The following is a 22,161-nucleotide window of genomic DNA, read 5'->3' as shown; positions in this document are numbered from 1 at the left end:
CCTTGCAATCATTGCATTTCTTGCCACTGAATCCCTCCTGCCGCAGCATCTTCCCCAGTTAGTTCCCCAGAAAGGCTCGAGGCTCAGGGAACAGCTATGGAGACACAGCCCCCAGCACGGAGGGCTGCTGCTCACGCTGCTGGCTCAGCATGGGACTCATGCCCTGAAACAAACACCCAGGAAAACACTGTGGGTTTCTGGGAGGAAAGTGGAGTGAAATTTCTCGTTGGTATAAATCTAAAGCCCGAGGTGATTTTTTCCCCTTTTGTTTTCATATAAGCACTGCCATCTGCTTTGGGATCTATACGTATTTTTTTGGCCTGGCACACTGTGAAATTCTGTTCTCAGTGATGAAAGCCTTCATTGGTTTCATTATGAATTGCACCTCTGACCCAGCCCTGAGCAGAGCTGTGGCTGCGTTACAAAACCAAGCACACAAAACCAAAAGTCCAGGGCACCAGTTTGTCAGCACAGGTTTCTCCTTTCAGCATTGCAAGGCATCTCCTTATGAAAGAGAATGGTTATCCCCACTGCACACCTGGGAAAGTGATGTTGCACCTGCAGTGCTGCATCCAGCCCTGGGGTCCCCAGCCCAAGAAGGACATGGAGCTGTCGAAGCGGGTCCAGAGGAGAGCCAAGGGATGCTCAGAGGGTTGGAGCAGCTCTGCTATGGAGTCAGGCTGAGGGAGCTGGGGGTGTTCAGCCTGGAGAAGGGAAGGATCTGGGAGACCTCATCGCATCCTTCCAGCGCTCTGCTGCCCCGCAGCCTGGTTTCCCACCTTCTCCCTCTTCTCTAAGAAAGGGTGAGCAGAGCTGAATTCAGCACCTGGAGCAATCATGTGCTGACAGTTTGGATAACAGCATTACAGTATTTTGTCTGTTATTTTCTGGCCTGTTATTTTTGCACTCTATCATTTTACTATTGCCGTGCTTTCAGTAGAGGTTCGCACGGGGCGGCTGACGCGATAGTTGGACTTATCACTTAATGTGCAGTTAATTTAAAGCCTGCTGGAGTCTGGAAGGGTTTCAGGCAGCTCCTTCCTGCATGCATTCGACAGCTTTGGGTTTCTCCTGCTGCTGCTGTTCTGCTTGGTGTGGTGACTCTGCAATTCCCAGGACTTCCTCGTTTGTAATTAACCTACATAGCGTTCTTTTCATCTGCAAACTTTGTTTTGCCATGCAGCCTAGTTTGCAGGTCATTAATAAAGATATTAAGCAACAGGAGACCTGGTTAAATACTCGTGTTGGTGTGTTAATTATTGCTGCCTTGAAAAAGAAGTGGTGTGCTCAGTCTTGACTCTTCGGCTCTCCTCAGCATTGGGTCACATACAGCATCACATATAAACTCCAGTTTGGTTAGAGCAAAGCCCCACTTGTTTGCTGGGGCAGCTGAACTGACCTCGTAGATCTTGTCCTTCTGAGGTGTTTGGGGTGGGAATTCAGCATCCTGCAGCCCAGGGCTGCCCCTGCTTCTGGACCCTGGGGAATGTCAAGAAAAGCACTTGGGTTTGTCATGGGGCTGGAGGAGGTCAATGGGCAGCGCGTCCCAGGCTGCTCTGAGACTCAGAGATACGTGGAGGGGAAGGATGCTGCTGAGCACAGTGATGGTTTTCTGTGCTGCAGACTATTCCCATGCCAGCTGTAACTCCAGCCCCAGTGAGCAGCAAAGGTGAACTCGATTTGCACATCAGGTGTTTGCTTGGAGCCGTCTGTGTAACACAATCACAGCATCACAATCACTGCATCCTTCCCATCTGATGGGGCTGTGCGTTGTTTCCACTATGACTTGTGAAGATTTATATATGCACCTTAAGAGCAACAACAACACTGTTTTTCAAGAGATAGAAACTCGGACCTTTCAGCTGCTCGGGAGATTCACTGTGTTTTGTTTAAAGGAGCCAAACTTGTTTTCCTTTCCAGTGAGCACACGAGCGTCTGGTCCCACTTAGCAACTCGAGGAGGTGATTAATTCTTCTGTTTTTGTAGCCAGCAGTGTGACACGGTGGGGTGACACACAGGCTCCCTGCAGCCTGCTGGGGCTGCATTATCTGGCACAATGGAGCCTGTAATTAGGAGGTGGGGAAGGTGCTGTACGTGCAGCTCTGGGGGATTGCAGGAGAATGGAGGGAAACGAGAGATGATGGCCTGGCAGCACAAATTGAGTGTTTTCACCTTTCCATGGTGCTTAAATCTCCGTGATGCAAAGCCCAGGAAGTCCTTCCTTGACGTGCAGGTGGTTACGTTGTGGTGCAGTGCTTGGTGCTGGCACAGCCCTGCTGCCCCCCGTGGGTCCGCAACGAGGAGATTTCTTTGTCTTAGCAGTTGTGAATAACGAGGAAGTGGAAACATATCGCTTCTTTTGTAGAGGTGCAGCTGAAATAGAGCCACTGTGTGGCCCGAAGGAATCTCCGTGCAGTTCACACAGGGGCACTGTGCTGGGCTGGACCAGCAGTGAGGATGCAGAAAACACAGCCCAGGAACAACACTGAGAGCAGAGCTCCTTAATTACTCCCTCAGCCCTCCCTTTAGCAGTCAGTGCCCACACTCTCTGGGTTCCCTACCCCACAGCAAACCTGTTTGTGACTGTTTCTCTAAATAAAAAGGGGCAGCGAGACCATAAATGCTGTGGGATTTGGTGCTGAGGGCTGTGTGAAGAGAGGCAAAGATGGGAGCACAGCTTTCACCTTTTCCCTTCATCAGCACAAGTTAATGTTGAACAGGGCAGGCGTTCTCCTGCCAGAAAGAGCCAAGCAAGGCCTTATTTGTGAATACATGAATAGCGAGTTTGTAAATACTGCCTCTGAAGTTATGAATGATCTGACACTGACTGGCTGAAACCCTGTAATGTTATTGTGTGAGATTTTGTAGGTCAGCCATATACATGCCAAGTGAAAATGACCTAGAAAGCCTTTCTAGGTCAAACTGCTGCTTGAAAAGTTGTCTTTTTTGAGGGCAAGGCCATAACATTTCTTGCTTGCTCTGGCACATTTTCCTGCTCGCAGCACAACAGGAGTCTGTGGGACACAGGAAATTTGTCATCTCCTACACTGAGGAGAGAAAGAAATGTGACGAAGGAGGTTACTAGTATCTTAACATAACCGGTCCTTTCCTGGTCATCTCTCTTCTCTAGAGATGGTACATTGGATGCCCCATGGGCCAGATTTTAGGCTAGAAGCTGCAATGCTGATTGCACAAATACTTCTGTGTTTCCATCTAAAACCTGCCAGGAACTCCTGGGTCCAGCAGCATCCAACGCCTCCCGCCTACCTTTGGAGCCCTGATCATTAATTGACCTGAAATTGTTGATCAAAATGATGTTTTCCCTCCTCTGCAGAGGTTTGAGGAAGGCTGGATGGTGAGGTCTGTGCAGGAGGTTCCCACTGCCCATCAGGAAGCAGTGCTGTGCTGTGCGGGTGCCCAGCGCTGGCACAGGGACCAAAGCCACCAGGATGTGGTGCCGGGCAGCAGTGCTGGATGGCCCTACTGGGGCAGGGTGGGACCAGCGGGACCCAGAGTGCCTCCAACCTCCACCAACCTGGGATTCTGCGAGGGGTGACCATGCCCAGTGTGCCATCCCAAACTGTCCCCCCACCCTTGTTCCAACCCCCTGTGGCAAAGCCCCTCAGCTCCCAGCACTGGGACCAGCAGCGTTCCCAAAGGACTGGCTCATCCCATCCCATGCACCCCGGGCTGCAGGTTGGTCGTTGAGCCCAACCATGACCCACTTGAGAGCAGCTTTTGCCATCCCCAGCAAGTGTGCAGCTCAGAGGCTGCGGTGCCTTCTGAACAATTACAGCTCACAGCAGTCCAAATGAAAATGTTTGTTGAAAACAACATGTGCATAATTAAGGCTTAATGAGCCCTTGTCTGTTTGGAATCTGCAATTAGATTTATAATAGAAAATACTAGCAAATGCCAAATAGCTTTAAAAGAAGCCAAGATAAAAGATAATTTTGCTGCAAATCTATAGTAATACTGTAATTTAATGAGCTGGAAGTGGTGCAGAGAAAGACTGTAAAAGCTTTGGACAAGTTTGTATTGTGCGTGTTTATCTTATCCGCCCATTCTCCTATCTATAAAGCTGTCAGTCTGCTTTTAACTGCTCGGAGAAAGGCAGGACTTTGCTCAAATTGGGAAGACTCCCTTTGTTTATTTTTTATTTAAGCCATTAATTAGTCGGGCAAAGCTGCTTCTTCTTTTTCTCATTAACGTGCTTTAAACTTTTTGTTAGGGTTAATAATAGTAATAATAATAATAGTAGTAATAATAGTAATGATAACTCAAGTCAATTACTTACAGCAAGGCAGGCGCAGAATAATAATCAGAGGTGCCTCTTTCTCATTAGTTTCCTTAATTTCCGTGAGCTTCCAGCACAGGGGATTGTCAGTGCTCAGGTGTACATTATAACAAGTGAGCCTGGATTGCCTCCTTGTTCTAATGAAAGCGTTACACAGCAGTACAATTCATGGGGAAGATTAAGAAGCTGAATGGAAGGGTCTCCAACAAAAAGAACCGAAATGGGAAATGCCTGAGAGGGGTGCTTTGGGTTTTTGTTAATAATGGGAGTTGGTGAGTCGTGTTGGAGCCGCTCCTTGCACTGAGCTCTGTATGGAACTGCTCTTCCTCAGTGTCAGGGTTTTAAGGCTTTGGGGGTGTTTTCCCCAGTGATGTGCTTGGAGAACATTGGTGGTGCAGTCACCATCCCTGGAGACATTCAAGGGCCACGTAGATGAGGCACTAAGGAACACGGGTTAGTGGGCACGGTGCCGATAGGTGGACAGTTGGACTAGATGGTCTTAGGGGTCTTTTCCAACCTTAATGACCCTGTGACTCTGTGACTGTATGGCTTGCTGCCTCCATCTGCTTGATCCCACAGGGACACCGCACAGCGACGTCCTTCACTGGTGGGAATCCTGTTTTCTCCTTTGCTTCTACCGCCGAAGAACCCGGCATGGCCGGTGGGTGACAGCAGGTCCCCCGGCCCCGCTCCAGGCGCGCTCTTCGACGCTGGAGTTGTGAGATGAGCTGTACTTTGTCAGCCCATTTTTGCAAGTCATAAATCACACGGCTGCAGGAGATTTGCATACCGCCGGGCGCAGAGCGGCGGGAGGGAGATGTCACCAGCGCCAAATATCTGCCTGCTGGAAATTCCTCTCCAAATGACTGCAGCACAGGCTCCGTGATTGCTTTCCCCCCACCGCTTGGTCAGCTTTGCATAATGCTCCCATTCTTGCTAAGGTTGCTTTGAAAATCGATTCTTTATCTCCATCCGGGTCAGGAGTGCTGGGGGACGGCTGCGTGTAGGTGCTGAGCTGAGCCCTGCAGGTGGATGGCGTGGGCTGAGCTTCGGGCTGGGCTGCAGGAGTGCGGACTGCGTCTGCACCGCTGAGAGAGCAGTGGCTTTAGAAATAATCCATTGAAATTCCCATTTTACTTGATGGAGGGCCGTTCGGCAGCGCTCACGATGTTGTGAGGTAGAGGAGTTAGCTGGGAGATATTTGGGTGCAGGAACTCAACTTGCCCAGCTGTCAGTGGGAAGCACCAGGAGCACGATGCCCACTCCTATGAGATAAAGCTCCCAGCAGCCTCTGCCCTTTCTCCCCCTCTTTAACATGCAGTTGAGTGTGCATTTATTATTTTTTATTTCGCTTTGCAGTTGAGAAGAAACAAAGAGGTGCTTTCCAGACCTTTCCCATGCAGGATATGGATGTTTCACCTGCCCCCCACGGGTGCCTGCAGAGAATCATAGAATCATGGGATCGTTTGAGTTGGAGAGGTCCCTTAAGGGCCATTAAGTCCAACTTCCCTGCAATGAACAGGGACACCTACAGACAGATCAGGTTGCATTCATCCCCAGGCATGGCTGAGCATCACAGCACCCCTGCCCATGGTGCAAAGTCCTCCTGTGAATGAGATAGACAAACGTGCTGGCTTGTGGCTGCTTTCTTCCCAACTGCTCCCTCCCCTCCTTAGCCATTTCAGGGCTGTTGTTTCCCTTCCAAAACCAGCACCTCCATAAGGACCTGCACAGCAAAGCAGCACTGGCTGCTGTTGCAGAGGCAGACAGGTAGAAGCTCTATTTTTATCTCAGCCCGAGGTTTTATCTTGCAAAAAAACAGTGTTTCTAGATGCCTTTGACACTCGCAGCACTCCTTGCACAGAGCCTCCTCGGCTTCTTTCAGATCTTTGGACGCTTTCTGCCTCTCCCCGTTTCCTGTGAATTACACGTGTTAGCAGCAGGGCAGGCGGTGCAGTTAAGTCTCATTATCACTTACTGTATTTGTTTCAGACTGTCTACATAGCAGCCCAGTGCCAGGAAACGTGCTGCATTCACTCCCCTCTCTCCCTCCCCATCGATGCACATGGCAGAGGCACTCACAGCTCTCGGGATTATTCAGCTGCAGGAGAAGCTTAGCAAGGGCCCTGGGTTTATTTTGCAGATAAACACCTCCAGCACCTGCGTAAGCTGATAAACAATGCAGGGTGTGCTTGTTGCTGGGTTTCGGAGAGGATGTGATGTAGGTGCTGGAGATGTGCAGCTCCATCGGTCTAAATGGCCCTGAGTGCAGTCAGCAGTGGGATGGGGTGCTTTGGGGTGAAGGCAGGGCTGCGTCCCCATGGCAAAGGATTTCCTTATTCCCAAGTTTTGAGAGAAAATGGGAAGGGTTTGGTTGGGCTGTACAGCAGCTCTGTGCTCCAAGGAGGATGGGATGTGATGTGATGCACGTGGGACATGGGGATGCTGCAGCACTGTGTGCCTCCCTCCAGCCAGCAGCACACCAGGCAGCTACAGCCAAACACAGCCGTTTGATCAGGATCTGTCCTCACAGGATGGAAAAAACCCAACCCCCTCCCCCGTGCACAGTGCAAGGGAAGTGTGAGCACATCTGAGCATTTCCCCAAGCACCGTCTTTTGCTTTGACTGAGAGGAGGACAGATGGGTGGGTGGGTGGGTGGATGGATGGACGGACAGATAGATGGACGGACAGATGGATGGATGGATGGATGGATGGATGGATGGATGGATGGATGGATGGAGAGCAGTCTGCTTTGTGCTCTGCTGGTAGTGCTGCTTTTGCCTCCTGTTGGAGTCACACAAGAAAGGGTTAAGCAGAATTTTGATCTCGGCAATATTTTCGTGCTTATACATTCTGTTTCTCATTTCCATGACAAAGATGGTAGGAAGAGCAGAATAAGGTACAGAATTTGCAGAGCAATTTTAAGACTGTAATGAGAACAGAAAATAGTAGGGGGAGAAGAATTGTAATTAGAATATGAAATGGGGGGAAAAAAAATTAATCTATTTCCATGTCAGTCTTAAGACTGAATTCTGCTGCTCCCTGTAGCTTTCAGTGGACGGATTTTTTTGTGTGCCTCTGTGAAGAACTTGAACTCCTTTGCAGGCTCTGAAAGGCCCGGGTAAATGAGTTTAAGTCCTCATTCCCCCCAAATAATGTAATGACAATAATTTGGTGAGCGGAGCACACAGACAACCAGCCGGTCCGTGAGATAAATGAATGCTGTCTGTTGAATACTGCTGCCTCGAGAGTGCAGGAACAAAAGGGGGCTGGGGACGGTGCTGGGGCAGGGGCATAGGAGAGGTCTGTCTGATGCCCATGGTGCACAGAAGCACCCATAAATCCTCCCCTTGGCTTGAGGGCTTGCACTGAGCTTCCCCTCCCACTTGGCTAAGTGCTGTTCTGGGTCCCTCCATGCCACAGCAGGAGGCTTTGCTGCTGGCCCTGCGGGAAGGACTCCCACAAGGTGTTGGTTCCAACAGCACTGCTTCCAGTGGCTGCAGATTCAGTCTGGGTTGTGAGCACTGAGGAGGAGCCATTCCCTGTTTTGTCTTGGGATGGTGTATGCATCTCTTTGTCCCTCTGCATCATCTCTTCCTCATCTGTGCATGCCATGCCATCTGTGTTGCTCACCCCTCTGTTCCTAGCAGGTGGAAAATATGTGCTTTATCTTTTTATTCTCTGTTTTGTCCCTCATAACTCCTAAATCTTGAATGGCAGCTGCTGAGATCTGAGCAAAAGTTGGAAGTGAACTCTCCGGGATGAATGCAGCATTTCTTCTCTGGACAATAACAGCTATTTTAAGGCCCATTGTCGTGCCTGTGTTGTCAGAATTGCTTTTCTCCAGTGCATTACTTTGCATTTATTGACATTAAATTTAATCTTCCATTTCCTCAATGCCACTTAGTGCTGTGGGACTCTTAACACAAAGCCATTCGAAGTCCGCTTTTAGTTGTGGCCAGCCTGCATAATTTTTGTCTCATTAATAAACTTGAATCCTTCTAGATCACTTCTGTTCTGAACTGGATGGATTATAACGGAGCTCTCTCGTCCATGACCGCCCTTCTGCTGAATCCCACTGGATGTCCTTTTGCTGACTGTGAGCAGAAGGACCTTCCGTTTGGCCCCAGGATGAGTTGGTTTGGCTTTTAAGAGCTTTGGTTTCAGAGCGCGGGAGTCAGACCTACAAGTCTGCAGTTTTCTGAATCAGAAATGAAACTTAATTCTGGAACTCCTGAGTTAACAAAGCAAAAACCAAGCACTCCTGGCACCTGCCTGCAACTCCACTTCCTTTTGTAGCAGATCCTGGCTGGTGGGCTACGCACTGCCTTTGTGAGCTTGGAATCCTGTAGCGCAGATGTCTGAGTCCCACTTGGCCATTCACAGTGGTTGCTTTGCTCGGTTGGTTGGTTTTGCTGTTTTTAGTTGATCCCTTTTGGCTGTCCCATTTTGAGATGGTTGCTCAGTTGGGTCTTTCTGAGGAGGATGTTCCAGTCTGGGGACAACTGAAATCTGCAGAAGGCAGTGCAGATCATTTCAGCCTTTTGCATGTGGTTTTAATCTCTGCTGTCATACCTTGGTCACTCCTTGGCGTCACCAGCTGTGCTCCTGCTTCTGCTGTGTTTGGGAAATAACTGTTACTATAGTTTTATCCTATTTGTACATTGTTTTTTAAAGAACTACTTTAACAGTTTTAAGGCTTACACCTTCACCTGTATCCATGCGGATCCACCCCTGTGGTGATTTGGTATTACACAGAAGAAACGCTGCTTCATGGGAACCAGTTGGCTCCCATCAGCGCTTCGTTGTGCAACCCTTTTGCAGATGCACTGCCACTGACACCTCTGCATGGCTTTGATGCCTTCTAATGACATCTGTCCAAAAGCAGATTGCAGTAAGGGGCGAGGCTGGTGGCTGCACGGAGGCTGGGAAACACAGAGCTTTCCTATGGGAGCATCCTGGGGGGTTCGTAAATCTGTCTCTGAACCCATGACCCTCCCTGACAACAGCAACTGAGGGGCCATCCAAGCATTGCAGTGGACAAATAAATAATGCTAAGTAGATCACTTTGGGCCAGAGGTTGTGTAAAGACCTTAATGGGGGAAACTGCAGTTAAAGAGATTAAGCTAACCTCAGCCCTGTATTCTCCGGAGAGGCGTGATACTAAATGACTCCTGTAGGAAATCACAGCGCGGCTCTGCAGGCGGCCACACATTGGGGGCAGGGCTGCAGTGAACTGTTCCCATCCCAGGGCCGTGTGCCTGACAGCTCCATCCACGCCAGCACTGGGGGCTGCTAGGTGCTGTGCTGCTGCCCATAGAGCTGAGCTTAGGGGCAGGGCTGGAAGTTGCTTTCATTGATTGGTTTTATTTTATTGATAGGATGAGAGGTAATGGCCTTAAGATGCACCAGGGGAGGTTCGGGTTGGATGTTAGGAAAAATTTATTCTCAGAAGGGGTGGTGATGCAGTGGCACAGCTGCCCAGGGAGGTGTGGGGGTCACCATCCCTGGCAGTGTTCAGGATCCATGGAGATGTGGCACTGAGGGACGTGGTCAGTGGACAGGATCAGATGGGTTGGGATTAGACTAGATGATCTTAGAGGTCTTTTCCAACCTTAATGACTCTATGATTCTATGATTTTCTCTCTTTGCTCTCTGTGACATGCTGAGGACATGGAGACCAGTAACTGTCCCAGTGCACCCAACTTGGAAATGAAAGTGCCATGGCTGAGAGGGGACCCACTGCTGCATCCTGCACGAGGAGCAAAGTGGGGGGCAGTGCTTGTGTCTCTGAGCAGTAGGGATTACTGGGAGCATCCCATTCCTTCTTCACTGGGCATTAAGTAGCTGCTTGGTGATGGTGGCTTTTGGTCACTGTTGCATTTGTGTTAATAGTGCACTTTCTAAAAGCTGCAGTGGACTTGCAGTTAGGATGGCCCAACTCAGTACTGCCACCACCAAATGTTACACTTCAAAAAAAGGAAGAAGTTAACAAAAAAAAAAAAAAGAAAAAGCAGCAAAAAAAATGAAAACAAGAAGTTTGGAATCTTTTTTGAGATCTTGCAGGTGTCACCGAAGCCACTCCTCCTATGAGCGCTGCCAACATATCTCTTACAAACTTGAAAGCTGACGTTTCCATCGCAGCTCAGAGCTCTTGGGAAATAAAGAGACATGATAAGGTTCGTAATGAAGCTGCAGGAGTTGGCAGTGCCAGCCATGAGCACGTAACACATACATTCCCCAGCCTTGGCAGGGCTGTGTGTCCTCCCAGCAGGTCCCTCCCTGTGAGTAAACATTTACCCCTCGTGTTTGCTCAGAGCCGATCCCGCAGTGTGCTTGCCCTGGGGCTGCCCCAGCTCGCTGCACGCGCCTCTTGTTTTTCTCACATCTTATTAACATGGGCCCTGCATGACCCCTGGGTTTGTACAGCTCCGACAATGCCATGGGGCTGGGAGAAGCCCCTGGGTGCAGCGTGATGTTGGGTCACAGTGCGATGTTGGGTCGTGGTGTGATGTTGGATCACAGCTCATCATCCCCACTGCTCCCAGACCAGCTCTGGCAGTGCGGGTTTCAGACTCCTGGGTTTCAAACACGGAGTACTCACAGCTCCCTCTGCTCATCCCCAGTCCATGCAGGAGAGCTGAGAATTAGCCACAGCCGTCAGTTTGCTCGATGGGCTGCTTCTGTTAACAGAGAACAAAAATGAAGTAATTGCAAAAGAGCAAGGGCGTGATTACGACAGCAGCACAAGAGCAGACTCCTCGTGAATTAGCAAGGGCCTGAAAAAGATAACTGCTGCTCCACACATGTGTATCATTCAGCATGGGTGTGAAGAATCTGGGGTCAGAGTGCAGAACGGCTGCACCCGGAGCATGGTGAATGGGGAGGAAATGTTTGGAACCAATGGGACATATTAAAATGATGCAGAGCTCTTGGAATAAATCCAGAGGAGGGCCACTGAGATGATCAGAGGGCTGGAGCAAATCTCTTACAAAGAAAGGTTGAGGGAACTGGGCTTGTTTAGCTTGAAGAAGAGAAGGCTCCTGGGAGACCTCAGCGTGGCCTTCCAGTATTTGAAAGGAACGTATAAACAGGAGGGGGAATGGCTGTTTATGAGGGTGGATAGTGATAGGACAAGGGGGAATGGTTTTAAACTGAGACAGGGGAGGTTTAGGTTGGATATTAGGAGAAAGTTTTTCACCCAGAGGGTGGTGACGCACTGAACAGGTTGCCCAAGGAGGCTGTGGATGCCCCATCCCTGCAGGCATTCAAGGCCAGGCTGGATGTGGCTCTGGGCAGCCTGGTGTGGTGGTTGGCGACCCTGCACATAGCAGGGGGTTGGAACTGGATGGGCATTGTGGTCCTTTTCAACCCAGGCCATTCTACGATTCTATGATTCTATGAAAATGCCCATTTCTGCTGTAAATCAACGTGAAATGATAGGGCTGATTTTTCTGAAGCGCATTCTGTAGCGAAGTGGGAGAGCACATTGCTCAGCTGCTCTACCTGGCTGCTGGGTAAGTGGCAAGTATCTAGCTGAGAAAGATATTACGATGGGAGAATTTCTAATAAATTTGTTTTCACCCTCATAACCTGGGAGAGACGGAACAAAAATCAGCACCAGGGAACTTCCAAAGTTCCAGTGGTATTTTGAGCCTTAATTTTCAGGCTCACTGCTCCGGCTGGCAATCAGAGGCACCGTAATTTTGAAGGAAGGATTCATTACCGTTATTATGAAGGCATAAAGGGCAAAAGGAAGTGTGGAATGGAGGTAGGAATAGTAAAAAGCCATAAAAAAAAAACAACATCTGACAAACAGAGTGGGATGGAGAAAGAAGAGCTCTCCCCCTGCCCTGGCAGTCCGCAGTGGAAGACGCCTTGTCCATCGCTTTCCCTGCTCCAAAGAGATGGACTCCTCACAGCCGGTGCTGCTGCCGTGCTGTCAGTGCTGAGCCTTTCCACCACCTTGTGCCATCTCCATTGCAAACACAGCCTGCTCTGCTTGGGCTGGCAGAGGGTTTTTAGGCTGCGGAGCTGATTGAGTCTGCACACCAGGAAAGCCGTCAGCTCCAGCTGGGAGCGCGTTAGCAGCAGCGGCTGTGCCGGCAATCATTTTACACACGGAGGGAAATTCCATTCAATGTGTCTTGCTTCTGGAATTGCTGCTGGTCCTGGAAAGCCCTTAGGGATGCCGGTGCTTGCTGCATCCCGCTGCTCCTACCCCACTGAGGGGTCATAGGGAATCCCGCACACGTGTGGGGATCCCCCTCCATCCCGCTGCAGTTGCTGTTAGCTGGTGAATCGCTGTAATTTTTCTGCTTTTAATTGGTTTTCTGTGCTGTCCCAGAGGAGGGTTCAGCAATTAGAGGATTCTGTGCACTGTGATGCCACGCAGGGCTTTGCTAACTCCGCAGACTTTAATAGCTAATCCAGCAGCACTCGGAGAAATGGAAGTGTAATTAATAGCCTACGCAAAAAACCTTCACCTGGCTTTATTTAGATTTCTCTTTTATTGGCCTTAATGTGGCCCGTTTCTGTTAAGGCATAACTGGTTGTCAGCCTCATATCGGAGAGCAAAGGGATGTGTACAGGGTGAACAATCTGCAATTCATCATCTGGTTGTAAGGGCAAGAGGGCTGGCTCTTCCCCTTGTTAAGTGCACGGTGTCATTCACAGCTGTACCTCCATCCTTGTCTCGGGAGTGTTTTACGGCATATCCCATTTTATTGCCATAATTAATCTGTGAACTTCACCTCCAGAACTGCCCCAGCCACACTCTGAGTCAATTCTACATGGCATTTTCCCTTCATTTGGAGCCGGAGCAAGTGATCAGCTGTAGCTAATTAACAAGAAGAGTTTTGCAGCTCTCCATGGCGGTTCAGCATCTAATCGCTGGATCTAGCAGCTCAGAACCAGGTGAAGGCAGCAGACATGCTTTCAGCAGCCATGGGAACACACCATGCTCAGGGTGCCCCTGGATCCCCATCTGCAGAGATGCAGTCCCAGAGGGCAGGAGGGGACGAGGAGAAGGGGAGGAAATGTGTCTTCTTGCCCATGGAGTTTGCAAACAACACCGAACTGCCAGGATGGGGAGTTGGGCTTAGGGTAGAACCCCTCGTGCACATCCTGTGTCTGCGTGGGGATAAAGGAATACATAGGCGTCTGGAAGAGGACTGAAGGTGACCTGCCTGTCTTGGAAATTTCCACTGATGGAACTTGTCTTTTTATAGTTCGCTGATGGTGTAGTGGGAATTTTAGGCAGAACTTCATTTCAGCGCTGCTTGCCGCTGGGTGAATCTGTGGACTTGCACAGCTTTGCACAGTTTTGGCTTATTAGTTTGAATTGGAGTGACTCATTCTTTCATTTTGCTGAAAGAATTACCATAACCATGCTACGTTACCACATGCCTTTGCAATATCAGTGATGTTCATGAGCTCATACACGCTCAGAAGTACAAGAGGACCAGCTCAGGATTTCGTTCTGCAAATCTTGGCTCTGGAAAGAGCCAGGAAAAGCACATAACCCTGGCACACAGATGGCGTTTCTCTAACTCTAACTTTCTTTTGCCATTCTAGTTTGATGGGGAGAACATGTACATGGGAATGAACGACAATCCCCAGGAGTTTCTGTCGGCAAATCAGGTAAGCGTTGTTGGGGTTGGGTGGGTTGTGTGCATAGGGTGGGGGAGGCTTCCTAAGAGGTGTAGGCCATGGCAGAGCTCGAGTGTTGGGAGATCCTCAGGAACCCCTGCTCCTGGGACAGCAGAAGGGTGCACAGCCGAGGTCAGCATCCTTCAGTGTAAATGGAGGTGCAACTGTTGTTTCTAGAGGTGAGGTTTCTTAGCACTGTGTCTAATGTGGGTGCCTCTCTCTGCCCCCACACAGAGCACTTCCTGTAGCTGAATAGGTTGGCAGTGAGCTGGCTTGGGGAGAAGAAAGGAATCAAAGGTTTCCTGTTCTGGAGCTATGAACCCTCGTGGGGAGGATCAGAATAGAACGGTTCACATCTCACAGGGGCCTTCATGAACTTATAGAGCAGGAATGGCTCTTCAGTGAACCCTGAATGTGTATAGATGAATACACACGTATAGGCACATGCCTATGTCTTGCTGGGAGGGGAGAACTTCAGCACGTGCTTACCTGTCCTTCTTGTGTTCTTCTGTGATCCTTGGCATGAGGCATCTCACCGAAAGGGAAAACACAAGTTTGTCACTAATATTCTTATCTAATCCCTCATTTTGGGATTGAGTTGAGCCACTTCGTTGTGTCGCCACAGCCACATGCACTGCAGACTGTGATGAGTCCAGTGTGAACTCAGTGCAGTGCAAGGCCATGAAAGACAGCTGGGTGAAGATTTCCATCTATCCCCAAAGGCTGCTGGATCTGCATAGGGTGAGAAGTCAGTGTACTCCTGCTGCCAGGGCTGGGAGTTGCCACAGCATTGCTATAAATTAGGAGGCTGGTGAATATCTAACTTGGGTACCTATGATGAAGAGTATCTGTATGTCGAACAGCATGCAAACCTGTTGTTCATCCTCTTAGAGTGCGAGACAGCACAGGCAGAGGGTTGTCCTTGTGCAAGAAGTATTTCCAAGAGTGGGGAAGGAGCTGCAAACTTTGCACTCTAAGGTGATTCAGCTGTGCAAACACAGAGTCAATCAACCAAGGCACTGCTCGTGGTCAGCACTGGGAACTGCCACAGGTTGAGTAAAGGCAGAAGGGAACAGGGTGGCCTCTGGGTGCTGCAGGTTGGGCTTCAGCTTCATCCCACCTTGCACTGCCCAGAGCATCTGGACAGGTGATGGCACCAACAGAAATGAGCAGCAGCTTCTTTACAAAGCAATTAATAAACTTACGGGTTACTCTACATTGTGCTTTTCCCTCGTCTGGACTCTGCCCCGAGTTCAGCTGTGGGTGATTGGTGACAGTGTGTCTGGGGCTGCTTTATGCCTCAGGGCACAGGCTCTGTGGGGCGGGGAGCATCGTGGTGGGGAGTTCAGGGACCCCTCATGCCCCTTCTGAGACTTCTCCCATCATCACTGTCAGTTCGCATCCGCCCATATACCCTCACATCATTGCCTGTTTACCACTGAGCGCTTTATAGCACTGGTCATGACTTTATTACTAATAATACAGCACCTCTAATGGAAAGAGGAATCCAGATGTTTTTTATTGTTTGCTCAACCTGTTGGAACCAGAATGAGTATGTTTAACAGCAGGAGAGCACTTTCACAGCCCCATTTGAGAAGCAGCTAAATCATCAGCCCCTGGATGCCCACACAACACAGGTGGGATAGTGCTTGGTCCACAGCACTCGTGGGGATAAAGACAAGTCCTGCACACTAATTACAGGAGCCAATTGATGGGTATGATGTTTTTCCCCCTGTTGTGGTCTTAAGCTGCTTGGTCACAATGTGCACCATTAGGCACTGCCACCACAGATGGAGCTTCACCAAGGCTGGATGCTCACACTGCTCTGGGTTATAGGGGCTTGCCTTTTGCTTCTGGGCCTGTAGTTTGCATTTTCTGGTGATTTTTCTTTCATAATATATAGGGAGAGTTAGGTGGAAAGCAGAATTCAGTTTACCACATCTCCTCCCATTTAAATGGCTCCTGTCCATCACGGTAATGCTTTACATTTCTCATCCAGAGACGCAGCAACTGCTTAAGCTCTGGAGCCACCCCTTCCCATCACACAGATAAGATTATTCTCACTTTACCACTGCAGAGCCTGCAGTTAGGGCAGCTCTGGTGCTGAGCAGTCCCTGGAAAGGATCGTGAAGCTGCAGCATCCCGGCATCACCTTCTCACAGCCACTTCCACAGTCTTCATCCTAAGCAGCCTCTCATGGCAGGAGGGGAAGGCAGGATGGCTTCTCTCTCCTTCTTCTCCTGCACTGCTGAGCTGCTAACTTGTACAAACAAGCTGCCATGAGCATTGTAAAGCCAGCTGATCTGCTTTCCTCTTAATCTTCTTTTATGTGATTGCTTGCGTGCTGTACTCCGCGTTTCTTGTTTTCATCCCCAAAGGGGTTTGTCTCAGCTGAGAGCTAAATGCAGAAATGCAGGAGCCTAAAACACAATGAGAGCACTGACAGATCCATACCTGCGCTGGCACAGGCTGCTTGGGGAAAATAATTCCTCTTGTTCCATCAAATAGCAGGGACATTTGACCCCAGAAATGAGTCAAATGTGAAATGTAACTCAACCCCCAGCAGGAGCCGGAGCATAAATGCAAGCTGACATCTGATCAAACGGTCGTGGACATCTGACCCCTGAGATGAGTGAGGGATCTGCCATGTCTCCTGAATCAGCAGGGCATCATTCCTCACCCCTGCCCATTTTCCTTCTTTCCTTCCCCACCTCCAAACAAAGACAAGGAAAAATCCCAAGAAATGCACAGAACCACAACCAGGCAACGTATCATGAAAGAGGTGCAGCAGTGCTGTTAAAAGAAACCAAAACACCTGCAAAGTCAATAAGGGAAGGCATTCATCGAGTCCTTTCTGATGGGGAAAGTAACCTCAGATAGGGCAAAACCTGCAATGGGGTGGGAGTGGGTTGGGTTTGGCTTTGAGATGTGGGGATCCCATGAATGCTGTCATGCTGATGGGTGTATTTGCCAGATTTCTGCTCTTTCCACCACCTTTCTCTGTCTGCTCCTGGGCCAATGGGCGCTTCCAAGGAGCAAAGAGCTCATTCCTTACCACCAGGCACTTTTGATCTTAATCCCAGGAGCTTTCTGTGCACAACCTGTTCCAGCTGAGCAGCACTCTGGTTTCTATACCAACAAGTTAATTTGTGCAACTCCTTGTGCAAACACTGTTACACATCAGTGTCATTTATTCAAGCCAGAAGGATGCTTTGCCACAAGCAGCTCCTTCCCTTTGTGGCTGAGAGCACAGCAAGGACCCCACTGCTGTGTCTGTGGGTGTTTAACATATTCCCATTAATTTTGACATGATATTTCCATGTGGCATAAAGTAAAGCTGGGGTTTCTCTTGCTGTTTGCAAGCCGGCAGGAGCTCAGTTGAATAAGTGCACTGGAGGAGATGGAGTTAAGAGAGGTTAGATTTGTCATACACACACACATATATACGTCTGTTTTCAGATGCGTCCCTTTACAAATGTTAGCACGAGGTTACCTATGCCTGCCCATTCCTGCACACATAGAATCCATCTGCACATGTATGTGTGCTTGGATGTGGATAAATCAACTTTTATATATTGTGTCTATTGCCCTTTATCTGTTTATCTCCATACATCTTCAAGCTGGGGTCTGTATTAGCCATAATAGATACAGTGAGTCGCTGATCTGCTGGGTCAAATGGTCAGGGCTCCTTGATCAGCCGTCAGGATGCATTACAGCAGGGCCTCCGGTGGGGCTTGAATTACAACTTACATTTGACTCATTTCTGGGGTCAAAACGTCCCTCTTATTTGACCGAATGACAGAAATTGTATAATTTGTATATATCCCTGAGCCATATGTGCTCTGAGTGCCACTCTAATGTGTTTTATAAAGGCACAGCTGTCTTGGTGACTTATTTAAAATGGGATTTTGAAGTAGTGTTCTTGCCATTTAATGTCCTCATTCAGGGTTACGCAAGGTTTATCAAATAATAAGAAACGTTTAGAACATTTGTTTTAGCATAACAATGGATTTGCTAGTTATAAGGAACTAGACGTCACAATAAAGCTGTGTTTGGTAAATAAGCAATAATAGAGAAAGCAACCGATGGCATAATTAGAAATTAATGACAGCATGGGAAGCCTCCGATACCTTCCTGGCATGCTGTGAGTGCTGAGACGAGACAGAGCTCCTCCTGGCAGGCTCTGCTATAAAACATGCCATCAAACCTTGTCACAATCCTGGCAGACACGCCGCACTCCTACCTCCCCGGCCTCCCACCCAGCTCAGCTGAATCGTGGAGAAATAGCAACAGTTGGTAAAATAAAGCCAGTCTCCAGCAGATATCTGAGGGTGAGCATCCGTGGTCCCATCCATGGTGGGCAGCGTGCAGCCTGAAGCATGCATTGCTAGGTGGCCAGGAGCCACTGCCTGGGAGGGCAATTAGGGGCTGCTAATGAAGACACTGCATCCTTCCCTAATGCCTGCTGCTTTCCTTGGTGGCTGGGCTAGATAATCTTAGTGGCCTTTTCCAACCTTAATGATTCTGTGGTTCCTCCCTGTCCAGAGCTGGAGGACAGGACCAGCGTGGATGTTTCTCCCTTGTGTTTTGCCTCCATCACTGACTTTGGTGAGGATGCTTCACTGCTGGCAGTGCAGGTGCTGGGGGATAATGTGTGCTTGTGTTGTTTTGTCCCTCACCTCCCGGGACATGTGAATTTGGAGGAGTTTTCAGCTATTTGTCCCCATATGAGGCTCATAGTTGCAGCAGGTTGTTCATGGTGACAACCGTTGATGCTCAGGCTTGGCTTTCCTCCAGAAGGAAGGCTGGAAGATGACCACACATGTGGCTGAGCAGGACCATAGGCAAACCTTCCCTTGACTCATCCCACTAAAGACTACACAACACACTGGTGGAGGAAAGCTCAGAGCCCACCGTGGTGTGGCTGTAATTTCCACTCGGGTCCCTGGATGAAGTTTTGGAGTTGATGATGCTTATGGATCCCTTCCAACTTGGGATATTCTATGATTCTATGATTCTAAGGAGTGAGATTGGTCTTTGCATCTGAAAAAAAAAAAAAAACAACACAAGTTCATTTTAAACTGGAGGAGATAGGTCTCAGGGTCTTTGTAATCTCTAGATCTAGGCTGCGTATTGATCACAGGAACAGATGATGGTCAGAGGATGGTCAGTGTTAGAGAAAATCACTGACATTAGTAGAAGAATGTCAAAGAGGGGACTCTGGCCCCCAGGTGTGGAGAGCTCTGATGCTCCTGAAGGTCTACCGGTATCATGCGCCTTGCCTTGTATGTGACTTCCTTGCCTATATATGCATGTATGCCTCTCTCTCTATATATATAATACATGTATATATATATATCTAAAGATCCCTGGTGAAGAGAAGTGAGATTTGAAGTTGAAAGGAAGGACTAAACTGTGCTAGCAGTGTGGTGGGAGTCGTAGTGTGCACTGCAGCAGTACTGAGATTTTACTTCTTTTCTGCTGTTCTTAAAGCAGTGCTGTGTAATTTCATATGTTGTGCTAGAGAATAAAAAATAGGGAGAAGACATTGATAGATATTAAACGCCTTCCTTGGCAGACAATTCAAGAGAAATCTCATGTACTATTTTAGAATGAACAGTAGAGTGTTACATGTCGTTTATTACAATCAGCAGCTAATGGAAACCCTTCCAGATGGGGTTTTGGAGGTGAACACAACCATAGCTGATGATCCAGGCTCGTGAATTTTGTATGAACTCTTATGTGACAGTGACATTTTTGAAAAGTGAAGTCAGGAAGCAATTCCTGTAACTTCATCTTAGCAACCAAAGCTTCTATTGCTGGTGTAGTGCATGGATTGTACAATAATAAAAAAAATGCCTGGGTGTTACAGAGCAACATCATCTTCAACCCTTGTTCTCAAAGAACTCCTAAGTTGTTAACAATAGGGTGTTTGAAAAACATCACGGAGTGAAAAACTAATGTGACTGAGCAGTTCTGAGACCGAATGAATCATCTTTGTTTCTGCTGCATTTACTCTAGGTGGGGGAAAAGCATCTTATACAACTGATGAGATCTATTAGGTGGTGTGGAAGAGAGAGGGAGCGGAAACTCCGAGGTTGTTGTGGGGGTTGAAAATTTCTTCTTAGAAAGAGTGGTCAGGCATTGGCACAGCTGCCCAGCGACGTGGTGGAGTCACTGTCCCCAGAGGCATTCAAGAAAGTTGGAGATGTGGCACTTGGGGTCATGGTTTAGTGGTGGTGATGGGTTGATGGTTGGACTTGATGATCTCAGAGGTCTTTTCCAGCCTTAATGATTCTGTGATTCTATGATTCCAAGCATCTGGTCAGGCTAAGTCTTGCTGGAGGAGACCTGCTGGGGTGCAGAGTGGCTCCCATCTTATAAGGAACACATGGGCTCGCTGTCTAGCAATGCTGATGAGCTGTTAAAGCCAGCTGACAGCTAATAAAATAGCAGCAAAATATAGAGGAAGATGGTATGCAGCCAACAACATTTATCACTTTATCAAAGATTTCCTACTGTGCTCCATGCCACTGGAAGTGTGTGCACGTGGTGCCTGCAGAGCTGCTGCCTTTGATGCAAAATGTGGGCGAACCTGAGCAGCTCCGGGGGGAGCAGCTCACACTTCTGAACCCCCAGCATCGCATTGATAGGATGCTGTGTGTGCTGAAAAACATCCACTCCTGCCCCTCTGGTCAGCCACAGCTCTTGAGAGCCAAATTACCGCTGTGAAGCCATGTGATAGGGAGCTGGGGCTGCCGTGCTTGTAGTTGCTGAGCTCTGATTGCATCGTTATTTCTAAGCTGTGACAAGCAAGACGTTCTGCTGAGCCCTGTTGGGGGGTTGGTTTTGGCTCCTGCTCATGAATGCAGAGGTTTGTTTGCTTCTGGTATGGACCTCTGGCTTTGGGAAATGGTGATTATTTGGGAGTGGCTTTGGGAAATGATGTTTATTTGGGGAAACGTAGAATCGTGGGCTGCAGAAATACTGAAAAAATTCCAGGCCTTCTGCTCTTGGGATTTCCTTTCCCTAGTGATGGATTACTTCTCCTGTCCCATCGGAGCCTGTGTTTGGGTCTGCAGCCACTGCGGGGCGATTAGCTGGGGAACTGCTTGCTTCCAGCAGGAAAATGTTGCTTGCCACTTCAGAGTTTGGATGGAGGCCTGTGCCAATAGGAAGGCACCTCTGCGACCACAGGACGAGCCCTCTGCTCCCCAGGGATGTGGGGCTGCCCGGGTGTGTGCAGGGTGGGCTCAGCCCCAGTGCTGCGCTTCCACGACCCTGGCTTGAGGTTGTGCATCCCAAGAGCAAGCACACCGCCGCTCATACCAGGTTCACGTGTTTGCTCCAAAATCTGTGTGCTCATGCAGTTGGGCAGGAGAGCAGACCTGACAGTTTGTCCATCTGAAAGATGATGGCATACAAAGTGGCAAAGCTGACCCAAAGCACTGCATTCAGCTCGCATGCCCATCACCTGCATCGCGGCTCTGCTTGTTGACCATCAGTGACACTGCTGTCATGGGCAGCAACCTCTGAGATTCATCTCAGACTGGGAAATTCATCAGCAGTCACCAAAAGTGTCTGCACTCATGCTGTGTGCTCAGGTCTATACATTTGTGTACACTGTAAAGGGCAAAATATGACTTGGCTTTTATTACTTTAATTAAAACATGAGTGAAGGGTATGAGATTCATATTAAATTGTATTTTCCAGGCTGCTGTGTGAAGGGCTAACTGATCTGATTACCATGAAGATTACAAACTATCAAAGTGAAAAAGAGCTTTTTGCAAGTATTTCATATTAAACCTTCAAACATAACACTTTAAGAATAATTATGGTTGTATTACGGGAAAATGATTCATGAATTCTGAATAAATATAAGACCCTTAAAGGGAAATGTTCCAAGACCACAGTTTTCGTTCCAATCTGATGAAATTTAGTATCATTTTGCAGCTGTAGAATAAAATGAAAAAATATATATATGTACATAGGCTGTATTGAGTATATGTCAGACTAAACTAATGAGATTTTTTTCATCAACTCTGAGCACGCACGCACACAAATGGAATAGCCATTCTCATTTTCTGTAATAGAAAGCAGCGAGGAGAAGGGAGAAAGGATCTCACTGCTCACAAGCCTTTATTCTACCCTTGATTGTTAAATAATATATTTTAAGTTCTCGTGGCTTGACTGCAGAATGTTTGAACTGACG

The 22,161-nt window shown here is 48.5% G+C and overlaps 1 protein-coding gene across 4 annotated transcripts in view; it reads left to right on the top strand.

Annotated features, from left to right (window-relative positions):
- Positions 1–22,161, top strand: part of TOX2 (TOX high mobility group box family member 2) — a 148,290-nt gene that overhangs the window by 63,601 nt on the left and 62,528 nt on the right. For 3 of the 4 annotated variants that reach the window (XM_025142323.2, XM_417340.8, XM_015296796.4), the window contains exon 2: positions 13,875–13,940. The exons of the other annotated variant lie outside the window; for it this stretch is intronic. In XM_025142323.2, the coding sequence (XP_024998091.1) occupies positions 13,875–13,940 (66 nt within the window). The remainder of the gene's footprint in view (positions 1–13,874; positions 13,941–22,161) is intronic. 4 annotated transcript variants of the gene reach the window in all.

This window comes from Gallus gallus, chromosome 20 (assembly GCF_016699485.2).
Source record: "Gallus gallus isolate bGalGal1 chromosome 20, bGalGal1.mat.broiler.GRCg7b, whole genome shotgun sequence".
Taxonomy (NCBI): Eukaryota; Metazoa; Chordata; class Aves; order Galliformes; family Phasianidae; genus Gallus; species Gallus gallus.
Note: the sequence above shows the minus strand (reverse complement) of the source record. Positions and strands in the feature narration are given on the sequence as shown.